Source organism: Triturus cristatus, chromosome 6, assembly GCF_964204655.1.
Source record: "Triturus cristatus chromosome 6, aTriCri1.1, whole genome shotgun sequence".
Lineage (NCBI taxonomy): Eukaryota > Metazoa > Chordata > Amphibia > Caudata > Salamandridae > Triturus > Triturus cristatus.
Genome location: NC_140589.1, coordinates 1,398,420,069 through 1,398,433,289, shown reverse-complemented (window position 1 = coordinate 1,398,433,289; position 13,221 = coordinate 1,398,420,069). Strand labels below are relative to the sequence as shown.

Here is a 13,221-nt window from a genome sequence, read left to right as displayed (position 1 = left end):
CCGTATATGCAACAAGTCTATTGAATAAATAATACTGCTGGCTCACCTCAGATATTATGTCGGTGTGGCTATAATGAAAATAGAACGATGTGAGCAGGTTAACTGATGCTGAAAACCAAAAGAGATGACTCCATGAAAACAAGTACTTGAATCAACTCTCACGCTCGTAAACATTGTGAAACAACATGACTTACCCCCCGAGAACAGGCGGTAATGTCAATGCTAGAACGGGTAATGTGGCGTCTGAATATCTCTAACGACGTCTAGACCAGACGTAAATATTTCGTGTTCATTGAGACGTGCTGCAAACGTAATGATAAAAAAGAGAAATGACTATAAGCTGCCGCTTCTTTAGCTAAAATGTGAAGACCTGTAGCATGAATCATAAATCAAAGCAATAGATTCTACTTACTACGAGAACGCGACAGGGTGCAACCAGCTATGAACAAGTGATGTCCTCTCTTCGACACGAAAGTTTTTCAACTAACGAAAACCGCGCCAAATTTAAACCCATTACAATGGCTGAGCCAATGTAGGACTCGTAGTCATAGACAGAGGACTGACAAGTAACACCATAATGTCTTGCGCTAAAAAGGTATTTTTTGCTTGCCAAGAGCGCGATGCGATAAAATAATCTTAGTCTCCTGATGAGGACTTTCATTTAAATGAAGTGTATGTGAGCTAACATACAACAAAATGAGTGACACATATAATATGTTCACACGTCTGAATGATACAATGTATCGACAACAATAATGTCTACCAGGCGAGCATCATAATAGACAGAGGCTTCTCGCGTAGCCGAGTAAAAAATAAAGGTTGTGATGTATTTTTAATTGAAGCTGTTGTTTGCATATATGTCGAAAATATCTCAGGGTTTCTCTGGCTTGCTGGCAGACGGCGGGTAGCTTTACAGACCCTACTACGGCCGAGAGGGGAGGGAGGCTTAGGGTTGCCGGATTTCGAAACCTATTATCTGGCTGCCCAACTACAATGGCTTACCAAAGCAGTGGCAGTGGAATTTCGGGGAGTAGGCGAGCGTGCAGGCGGACGGATACCTAGACAGATACTATCTCGTATCATTCTACAACAGCCGCTACAACTCAAAACGCTTTCCACCGAATTAAGAACTTTTCGCTTGTGCTGGAACAGAAGTTAGCAGAGAGTGCGGGTTGCGCGCCCTTATGCTCCAGAGATTCCCTTGACCATGTGTCTGCAGCTGCCACACAGGGGCAACTGGTCTGCGTTAACAGAGTGGAGCGAACTGGACCTGACAGCAGTGGGGAACCTGGATGATGATAATGTTCTTTTGCGACTCTGCAAGATGTGCACGACCTACCATGTGGGAATTATTTGCTTCATTCGGCCTTGGTAGCGGCCATCCAAAAGCCCTGGGGAGAAGGGCTCTCTGAACCGCAGACTTCCATGGCCTGCCAATACGTAGTCTTAGCGGCAGGGACTATCAAAGCAGTTACTTGCTTCTATCGGCGGATGACACATGAAAGGCTGTCCCCACTACTGGGGCTGAAGCAGAAGTGGGAGGATGACATAGGGGGTGAGATCCCGGAGAAGGTGTGGGCCGAGTTGATCGAACGACCATGGAAATGCTCTAGAAATGCCCGCTTTCAATTGGTTCAATTTTTTATTCTGCATAGGGCATACCATACGCCAGCGAAGATTAATAAATATTTTAACACAGCCTCAGCCCTCTGCCCGCGATGCAATAGAAAGAGGGTGGACTACCGACATATGATGTGGGACTGTTCTCAACTTGGGACTTACTGGAGGGAGGTGCTGGCGTTGTTATGTGAAATTACAGAGAGGGATATTGAACTTGCGGTGGGCCCTTGCTTACTTCACTGGTTCCACCATACCTCCAAGACAAAAATAACTAGCAAGTTTTTGGATTTGGGTCTTCTGCTGGCTAAGCGGGATATTACTGCACACTGGAAAGCTAAGAGTGGCCCGAGTTTCCGGAGGTGGGGAAGGGCTGTATTTCTCAGGTGGGCGGAGTGTGAGGGTGTCATTAGATTACAGACAGCTAGCCGTGCCCACAGTGAAAAAGCAATGGAGGCTGCGCGAGTTTGGGAAGCATTAACGGTATTGCTGAAAGCATCAGAGGCGGACTCTGATGTGGATTCCTCAACTAGTGAGCAGAATGAGTTGACTCCATCTTTAATTACTTAATGTGCGCATAACAGAAACTACAGCGCCCCCCTCCTACATTTCGGTTTTTAGGGTGATGTTCTATCCATTTGTAATGCAACGTATGGTGTCTATCTGGCGAACTGATGCAACCTGCTCGAACTTTATTCATATATCCTGTATTGTGTGCCACGCCATGGGGGGAGGAACGAGGGAGGTATTAGATGGGAGGGGGGGTTATTGTTAGTTGGGTTTCTCGTAAATGCGAACTTCAGACATCGATATTGTGAGCCGCATTGTTTTCTGATCATTTCTACTGGGTAGGCCATGTGATACGTATAGAGTAAGGTTTGCAAATTACTTGAGAACATCGAGATACATGTCTATAACCTAAAATGGCTCCACATATAAGAAATTATGGTAAATATTGATGATAGCTGTTTGAAAAATATTATATTTGATATGCACCAGATTGTTTGTGTTGGAAAACAATAAACATATTTAACAAAAATAAATGGGTGTTACTGCAAACTCTGAGTCTGCAAGAATGTTGTAACAAGCGCTCTATAATATAACATTATTTTTTATTGATATGCTTGTAATTATGTAAGTGATAATTTGGCATTATCAAAAAAGCTAATCTTTTTAAACGTTTTAAGGGAGAATTGTGACAATTTTAAGTACAGGAAAAAACACATATGCTTCTTCTTTCTAGGACGGCACTCCTATTCAGGCATTTGTAGCAGAGATCGTTGATCAGATTGTTGGACTGTCCATCATCAGAAATGAAGAGGTATGATTTCTAATATGCAGTAATACTTTGTAATATTAATTATCTACACTGTTTCCACTATTGACAAAGGATGATGCTTCTACAGGTTTTTACCGATGCCCATTAAATCTCTTTTATTGCAGGGTCCTAATATATTATTGGTGCTAGTTAATATTGCATATTAGTGTACCTACCCAAACTATGTGGAGTTAAGATATTGCAGAGTGTTTCGGGATCATACAGAGGCATATGCTAGAATAGGTTAACATTATTTAATAAGACTACAAGGAGTAGGGGTTGTAGCTATGGAGCCCATGGTGTTGACATTCTCTGGAGCTCCATACTATGTCTATCTCTGATTTTTGTTGTTGATTACAAAACAAAGAGCAGGTGGCATGCCTTCTAAATGAGTTTTCAAATGACAGCGTATCAGGAGACAAGGAACAGTACGGAGTAGTGCTCGAACCCCCTGTGCTTGGCAAATTACACTGCTACTGGTGCTGATGCCCATGGGGTGGCAGCCGAGTGGAGGTGAGAGGCTGGCAACCATGAATTAACCTGAAGAGATGGAAAAAGAGCCTTAAGGTGAAACCTTGACCTCTGGGCCAAGGCCAGCACTCTCCACAGCAGCTCTGCCTCACTGCCAACCCCGACAGCACTGAGACCCTCTCCCGAGCAGGGTTCGAGCTAGCAGCCCGTCCCTGCGCCTCAGGGTTCGCTTGGGTGCCATCCGGTATTCCCCAATGTTCCGATTCCTCACTGTTTTTATCGCCATTTCCTTGCTGACTGTAATACTGTTTATTTTTCCTTGCTGACTGCATTACTGTGATCTTTCCCAAACTATATCGTCCGTAATTGTTTTTTTCCCTTTGTTCCAGCAGCTGCTGACCCTGCGGCTCCGCCCCCGACTCAGCCCTCTCCCGCCTCCCTGCCTCTGCTCCCGCCCCCCTCCCCTACATATGGCAACCGCTGTCCGGTTGTGCAGCGGATGCGTGCTGCGGTTGCGCCGCTGGTGTGCCGAATCGACACCCTCTCGCCCGATGTCGCCTTCTTCACGGAAACCTGGACCAACGCCACCTCCGGCCCCGACATCGCTACGGCCATCCCGGATGGCTGCAAGATCCAGAGAAAGTACCACCCGCACCGCCTGGGAGGAGGACTCGCCATCACACACAAGACCCCCCACTCCAACACAGAACACCTCCACTTTCAGATCCAGACCAGCCCCAGGACCACGCTACTCAGCACCCTCATCTACAGACCGCCAGGACCTCGCACCCAGCCCGCAACCACCATCGCCGACCTCGCTGCACCCCACGCCATTACCTCCACAGACTACATTCTACTCGGAGATCTGAACTTCCACCTCAACAACAGCAATGACCCCGACTCCACCACTCTCCTCGACAACCTTGCCAACCTAGGACTGAAGCAGCTCGTCAACACGCCCACCCACAGAGCTGGTCACACCCTCGACCCCATCTTCGCAGGAGGATCAAACATCCATTTCAGCCACACCACCCAGCCCATCTGGACGGACCACCACTGCATCCACTTCACCTTCAACACCACCACCACACCCAAGCCCGCCCCACGCCTCCTGCCACGACGGAACTGGAGCAAGGTCACAGAAGAACACCCCAACACCACCCACCTCGAATACCCCCCCAGCGCCACGACCGACACCAACTCCGCAGCCAGGGAATTGCACCGCTGGGTCTCCTGCTGCACCGACAAGCTGGCACCTCTCCGTGTCCCTGCCAAACAACGCCCTCTGAAGGCCGCCTGGTTCACTACAGAACTTTAAGAAGCCAGACGCTCCAGCAGATGCCTAGAGCAAACCTGGCAAAACCAGAAAACCACGGAAGCACGGAACAACCACAACATTGCCCTGAAGGAATATCACCAGCGTATAAGAGACACCAAACGGACCTTCATAAGAGACAAAGTCCAGACCTACACGACCAACGTCAAGGAACTGTTCAACGTCATTCAGCAGTTCACAAAACCCACCTGCGAAGCCACGGACGTCACACCCTCCCAGGAATTCTGCGACAAGGTCAGCTCCTACTTCCATCTGAATATCAAGGCCCTCTACTACAACTTCAGCGAACCAGCACCAGACAACATCCCCCTACCTACCGCCGCCGATAAGCCAACCATCACGTTCTGGGACCCCACGACCATCAAACACATCACCGCCACCATGAAGAAAACTCACTCAGGAGCCCCAACAGACCCCTGCCCACCGCACATCTTCCACAGGGCCGCCGCTGCCATCGCACCCGAACTAGGACGGATGATCAATACCTCCCTCAGATCCGGCATCTGCCCAGACGACTGGAAACGGGTGGAGGTGAAACCCCTCCTCAAGAAACCAACGGCTGACCCAACGGACCTGAAAAACTACCGGCCCATCTCTCTCCTCCCCTTCGCAGCTAAAGTCACCAAGAGACTCGTAAACGCCCAGCTGACCGCCTTCATCGAAGAGAACTCCATACTAGATACCTCCCAGTCTGGTTTCTGCAGCAACCACAGCACCGAAACAGCCCTCCTCGCCGCCACTGACGACATCAGCATGCTACTAGACCAGGGACACACCGCAGCCCTCATCCTTCTAGACCTCTCCGCAGCCTTCGACACGTCTCACATCGCATGCTCGCAGCTAGACTCCACTACGCTGGGATACAAGGAGCCACCCTCGACTGGAACCAATCCTTCCTCTCCGGCAGAACCCAGTGGATCAGACTCCCTCCCTTCCTCTCTGAACCCACTGACATCAACTTCGGAGTACCCCAAGGATCATCGCTCAGCCCGACGCTCTTCAACATCTACATGACCCTCCTCGCCACCATCGTTAGACAGCATGGGCTCAGCATTGTATACTACGCCCGACAACACCCAGCTCATCCTCTCACTCATGAAGAATCCTGAAGACACCAAACTGTGCTTCCAGGAAGGAATGAAGAACGTGGCAGCCTGGATAAAAGATAGCTGCCTGAAGCTCAACTCAGAGAAGACCGAGTTCCTGATCCTCGGACCCTGCACCTCCGCCTGGGACAACACCTGGTGGCCCTCCACCCTCGGGAACCCACCCACCCCGACAGACCACGCTCGGAACCTCAGCATCATCCTTGACTCCTCCCTCTCCATGATCCGCCAGATCAATGCCGCCGCGTCCACCAGTTTCAACTGCATTCGCATCCTTCGTAAGACCTTCAAATGGATCCCCCTCGGCGGCAGAAAGACTGTCACCCACGCACTCATAACCAGCAGACTTGACTACGGCAACGCCCTCTATGCCGGAATCAACCGAACTCTCCTACACAAACTCCAAACCATCCAGAAAGCCGCAGCCAGACTCGTCCTCGGGACACCGCGTCACTAGCACATGACCCAACACCTGCGAGGCCTCCACTAGCTCCCCGTCGAGAAGAGGATCACCTTCAAACTCCTCACCCATGCCTACAAATCCCTCAACAGCATCAGACCCAAATACCTCAATGACAGAGTATCCTTCCACGTACCCAAGAGGAATCTCTGCCGACCTCGCCCTGGCAGAGGTCATCCGCAGAAACCGAACTGGTGGGAAAGCCTTCTCCTACATCGCAGCCAAGACCTGGAACGAGCTCCCTGTGAACATCAGACGCTCCCCGACCCTGCACATGTTCAGGAAGGACCTCTAGACCTGCCTCTTCGACTGATCCGGAGCCGCTCCCCCCCCCCCCCCCCCCCCCCCTCCAGCGCCTTGAGACCCTCACTGGTGAGTAGCACGCTCTACAAACCCCTGATTGATTGATTGATTAATTAATTGATTGATTGATAAGGTGGGTGAGATGTACACCTGTGCTGTAGGCCATGGGTCGTGCATGCCGTGGTGCCAGGATCTCCAACCTGGGCGGAGCCGGTTGTTAGCACTTGTACTGGCCCTTTTGTTTAGGATACAGGGTAGTGGTCGGGGTCCTCTATGTTTTATGGCTGAGGAGCAACTCGTGCCAGTGTTTGGAACATCTTACTCACTTACACAGAACCTCCTGAGGAAAAAGCTGAAAGAGGACAAGCCATGAAAAGGTGATCACTGAAGGACAATGCCTACACCTATCTGACGGCCCCCCCCATAGCTCCGATAACTGATTCGGACCAGTGTCAGTCATGCAACAGTGACTTCCCCCACCGGCACCTGCCCCATATACATTCACAAATCTGTCACAGAGCCGGAACTGCGTCACTTGACGCTGATTCCACCACTGACAGGACCCATGGGTCCTAGGTTGGTGCCTGAGGCCTATATTGTAGGGTTAGACTCAAGGGATGTGTGGGAGGGGTCACTGGACCTTTTAGAATACCAGTTGGAAGGTCAGGAAATGGACTGGTGTGAGGAACTCTGGAATGCCAGTGGTCTAGACACATCCCCAGACACTGGTATACTTTTGCCCCCAACTGTGGCGACAGAGAAGGGAGCATCTTATTCTATGGTGGTGAAGAGCGCAGCTGAGGTCCTGGATCTTGAGTTGCTCTGGACGGCAGTCTAGACTGACATCTTGACCGAAGTGCTGCAGCCAGGAGCTTCCTCTTCTGAACCCTTGCTCCCTTTTAATGAAGCACTGATCAATGTCCTAATTGGAGTCTGGTCCAAGCCCAGTACAGGGATCCTGTAAACAGGATAATTGCCCGCCGCCACTGCCCTGCCCCTGGGTACTCAAGTTTCCATACTCAACACCCCACTCCTTGGAGCTTGGTTGTTCAAGCCCCTATGTCCCATGACGCATTCCCTGCCACACCCCTGAACAGGGAATTCAAGAGGCTGGACAGCTTGTGGACGGAGATGTCTTCTTCCACCAGCCTTGCGTTGTGGTTGGTAAACACCGCATGCATATTGGGCCGCTACTCATACACCCTGTGGGACATGGTTGTGCAAGTGCTGCCACAGGTCCCGGAGGAGGCACGGGCTCTCCCAAGCAGTAAAAGAAGGGAGAGATGCAGCAAATTTTATCATTGGGTGTGGTTTGGCTACGACCGACTCGCTGGGCAGAGCGGTTCTAACTACGATGGCGCTTCGTCGCCATACCTGGCTGAGAACATCTGGCTTTTAAGGGGGATTTCCAGGATTCTCTCATGGAGATGTCCTTTAATGGCAACCATCTCTTCTGAGACAAGGCAGGCTCAGCGCTGGAGTGCTATAAGGACTCACGGGCTATGGCCAAGTCCTTGGGCTTTCAGTTCACCCTCCACCGTTAACCCCAGTCTGCCTATCACCCCTTTCGTGGCTACGGAAGGGGTTTTCTACCGCTCCAACCCTCCTCCAGCCACCGCCCCACGCAAGCTTCCCAGACTGTGCGGTGGCAAGGTCGCTGTTCATACTGACCCGCGGGTCGGGTGGCCAGAGATTTCTACAGCCACCACTCTTCCAGAAGCTGCAGCCTCTAATCCCTCCTAATCTTGCCCTACCAGATCATAGGCATCCAGTTGATGGCAGAATAAGCCATAGCCTCCACCACTGGCAGTCCATAACACCGGACAGGTGGGTTTTACAGATTATTCAAAGGGTATACTCCCTTCCCTTCAAATCCACACTTACTCCTTTGCCACCATCTCACGATTGGCTGACAGAGGATCATTTGTCTTTGCTCCTTGAGGAAGTCACGGCTCTCATGACCAAGGGAGCCATAGAGAGAGTTCCAGTGTCAGAAGTAGGCAGTGATTGCTATTCCCGCTACTTTCTGATTCCCATAAAGAACAAGGGGATTCGCCCTATCTTAGATCTGAGAACCCTCAACCTCTTCCTCAAGAAGGAAAAGTTAAATATCTCACTTTGGGTCAGGTATTGTCTGCCCTGGACCCAGGAGACTAGATGGTAGCGTTGGACGTGCAGGACACCTCATATTCCCGTCCTGCCTGCCCATAGGCGTTACCTGCGATTTTCAGTCGGTCATGAGCATTTTCAGTTCATCATGCTTCCCTTTGGCCTTACCAGCGCCCCTTAGGTGTTCACCAAAGTGATGGTGGTGGTCACAGTTCATCTGCGCAGATCAGAGGTGCTAGTTATACCCTATCTCACTGACTGGCTGCTGAAGGCAAGATCGCCCCAGGCTGTCGTCTCCCACTCTGGACTACTGCAAACCTGCATTTGCTAGGGTTCACTATCAAAGTGCTGAAGTCACACCTGCCTCCCTCTCAGACTCTCCCTTTCATCGAAGCTGTTCTGGACACAATAAAGCTTCAGGCTAATACTCCAGAGCAGCAGGTCCAGGATATTTAGGCTATAATACTGATGTTTCAGCCTGTATCCTGGATTTAGGTGAGAATGACTCTGAGACTGCTGGGCCTCATGGCCTCCTGCATCCTACTAGTAACACATGCTAGATGGCATATGCGGGCTCTGCAGTGGGACAGCGGCGCAGCGCCGTGGGAATCTCTCTGACATGGTCCTAATCTCGGAGGGAACTGCAGAAGACCTGCAGTGGTGGCTTACGGACCACGATTGGGTCAGAGTCACAACTCTCTCCCTTCCCCCAACCAGATCTCACAGTAGTGACAGATGCATCACTCCTGGGACCGGGTGGCCATTTGGGAGAGATGGAGATCTGAGAATACTCTGGTCTCCGGCGGAACCTAGACTCCAAATCCCAATCCTGGAGCTCCAAGCAATCTGTGGGATATTAAATGCCTTCCTACCCTCCATCAAGGGAAGGCTGGTCCGAGTGTTCATGGACAACACTGCCGCCATATGGTACAGCAACAAACAGGGTGGGGTGGGGTTGTGGACCCTCCGCCAAGACGCCTTGCGTCTCTGGAAATGGCTGGAACAGCATGGCATATCCCTGGTGGTTCAACACCTGTCAGGTTCCCTGAATGCCAGGGCGAACAAACTCAGCCATCGAGATCACGAATGGCTTCTCCATTCAGAGGTGGTGCAAGGTCTCTGTCAGCAGTGGGGAGAGTCTTGGTACATGCAATGTCAGCAGTTTTGCGCATTTGAGTTCCCAAGGTAGCTCTCGCTCTGAGACGCTTTTCATCTTGAGTGGAGCTCTGGCCTCCTGTACACCTTTCCACCCATACCACTCTTGCCCAGAGTTCTCAAGAAGATAACGAACAACGGGGCCCAAGTCAGCCTTGTGACTTCAGACTGGGCACAGAGAGTCTGGTATCCTGAGCTTCTCAGCATAAGCATCAATCCTCCAATCAGACTACCTCTTCTGGATTATCTTCTGTCACAGCAGCAGGAGAGGGTCCTCCACTCGAATCTGTCAACTCTATGCTTTCTTGCATGGAAATTGAGCAGCGACAGTTGACAGCTTTCGACCTTCCTCCTGAAGTCTGTAATGTTATATTGGCGGCCAGGCAACCCTCCACCAAGACAGTGTACGCCTGCCGGTGGAAGATATTTGTGTTGTATTGCACGGAAATGTCTAGTGACCCTCCTTTCTGCTTCTCTTTCTGATATCCTTCTTTATATCCTAAACCTTGCCCAGCAGGGCTCTGCTCTGGGTACTCTCAAGGGTTACCTTCCTACTGAAAGTGGCAACGCCATTTCATGTGGGCCAGTCCGTCTTCTTGTCCAATTTCTATGCTCCTCCACCTACCTCAAAAGAAGAGGAGTGACTCCACCTGAATTATTCAAAGCCAGTGGTCTGTCTCCCATGAAAAGGAGCAGCCAAGAGAACAGTGACTGTGTCACAATGCTCATTACACTTTTCGAGTCAGAATATTGAGAAGTTGTAATGAGGTGACATAAAAATGAGGGTGTTGACATGCCTGGATCAAGGAATCTTTTTCTTTCCAAATGTTAGTCCAATAACTATCACTAAGAGAGATTCAGAATGAAGTTGTCAGCTTGGGTGTGCAAGTCAATTTCCAGTTTTGGACACCTGCACCCTTTCGAAAAAGGTCCTGGTGGGCTGTGAGTGTGCGCGCTTTGGCATCATCTTTAACGCCACATTTACAATGTCGGGGCTTCTGGTCTACCACCCACCGGGACCCTGTAAAGAGTTCAGGGATGCACTGATCGATACAGCAAGGAACTTTGGCTATTAGATCTGCCAACTTCAGTATTATTGGTGACCTGAACCTGCACTTAGATAACAAACACGACTGTGAAATTGGTAACTTTCTAGCAGACCTTGCCGCCCTTCAGTTAACACAACTTGTTCCAGGATGCACCCATTCTTTCAGTCACCTGCTAGACCCTGTCTTTTCTAATCTTTCCACCCTCATAATCAATTCACCTATCCCGATGAGTTGGTCTGACCACTATCTAGTACCTATGATATTCTCGGGGGTAGTGCCCTCCCAGAGGGTGGTCCGGAAGCTAGTCTTAAAACGCCCTGGCACAAACTTGACATCGAGCAATTTCATGCCCTCCTCCTTACGCATACCCCTAGCATGCAGGATGACGCTTATGCGGCCGATAAAGCCGTATCTGAATGGATTTGGCGGCCTCTCGATACACTCATTCCTGTTAAGTGATCACAGAGTCGTAACAGCAAATCCAGCCCATGGTACAACAGCAAGTTAGCCACTATTTGGAAAGCATGCAAAAGGCTGGAACGGGCAAGGAGGCGGGACTAAGACCCTGTTTTGAAGGGGCATTACCAAGTAGCCACCAAAAATTACCATAGAGCCATTCGGAAGGAAAGGGCGGCCTATTTTGCTGGCGAAATCAGAAATAGTAGTAATACTGCTAAAAAAGATTTTTCAATACTTAAAGATCTAAAATCTGCAGGGTCATCTAAAGCGCCTCTGATTTCGTCTGACCAGCAATGTGAGGATCTGGCCGCCTTCTTCATTATGAAGGTTGAGAACATCTATAGGACCTTCCCTCATACCGCAATTAGATCAGGCCCTGTCCACAGGCCCTATGCTATCCCCACACTCTGTCTTCCCATCGATATCTCAAGCTGAGATGCTTATGAAATGTAGGAAAGTTAAATCAGGTTCCTCTGCAGATCCTCTTAAACCTGAGCAATTCCTTAAATCTCTGCCTTTGCTCCTCGCGCCTTTTTGTCAGCTGATTAATATGTCCCTGTCCTTGGCGGTTGTCCCCAGGGCTTGGAAACGGGCCATGGTGGTCCCCCTTTTAAAGAAACCCACATTGGACACCTCTAAACAGGAGAACTTTTGCCCTATCTCTCTCCTGCTGTGGGTGTCCAAGATCGCCGAGGCCTACATCAACTCCATACTGACATAATTTCTAGAAAATAACAACACGCTTGACTCTTCCCAGAATGGTTTCCGCCCGGGTCACAGCATGGAGACTGCCCTCCTAGCTGTAACTGAACACCTGAGGGTTGCCTTAGATGCTGATACTCTTAGATCTTAGTGCCGCGTTCAACACAATATCTCATCGGACTCTGTTGCAACGTCTGGAGGAGGCTGGCATTGAGAGTCCGGCCCTAGGCTGGTTTTTCCTCTTTTCTATCTGAAAGAACCTTCCAGGTGTTGCCCCCCCCCCTTTCACCTCCCTGATACACACTATCAAACAAGGGGTTCCACAGGGCTCAGCGCTGAGCCCAACACTATTCAACCTATATGTCCAACCTCTAGCAGCGGTAGCCAGGAGTCGAGGACTAACAGTGGTATCATACGCTGACAACACCCAGCTGGTAGTGGCACTCTCTGACGACTCCACGCAGAATGCATTTAAGTTCAGGAGCGATCTAACAGCCATCGCAGAGTGGGTGACTGCCAGCTGCCTCCAGCTAAATGCAACCAAATCAGAGATTTTGCTAGTGGGGAGAGACACTGAGCTGTGGAGTAAAAGCTGGTGGCCTTTGACTTTGGGTTGCGCACCCGCCCATCGACAAGTGGTCAAAAACCTGGGAGTTTTGGTTGATTCTGTCCTCAACTTCCAGGTCCAAACTAAAAAAGTAGCTGGGACCTGTATTGGACTCCGTCGTGGGCTCAAACCTCTGCTGGGTTTCTTTGACCCCACAATCCGCCAAGTCATCATCCCGGCCTCCATTCTATCAAGGCTGTATTATGCCAGTTCACTTTATCTGGGGGCTAATAAGGCTGAAATCCTATGTCTACAAGGGGCTCAAAATGCAGCTGCCAGAACCCTACATGGCCTCCCAAGAACCTGCTCCACGACCAACGCCAACCGCAGACGTCATTGGCTGCCGGTGGCGAAACGCACTGAATTTAAGGCTCTCTGCATTGCTCACAAAATCATGAATCTCTCTTCCCCAGATATCCTGGTGAACCTGCTACACCCTACATACCCACTCGCCAACTACGTTCCATGGGCCAGCATCTGGCTGTTGTTACTAGGGTGAGGAAAGAGCGTGCAGGAGGACACTCTTTCC

General features: G+C 50.3%; 1 protein-coding gene across 2 annotated transcripts in view; it reads left to right on the top strand.

Annotated features, from left to right (window-relative positions):
* CFAP61 (cilia and flagella associated protein 61) overlaps positions 1-13,221 on the top strand; it is a 2,048,453-nt gene that overhangs the window by 709,304 nt on the left and 1,325,928 nt on the right. For both annotated transcript variants that reach the window (XM_085612416.1, XM_085612415.1), the window contains exon 15: positions 2,861-2,938. In XM_085612416.1, the coding sequence (XP_085468542.1) occupies positions 2,861-2,938 (78 nt within the window). The remainder of the gene's footprint in view (positions 1-2,860; positions 2,939-13,221) is intronic.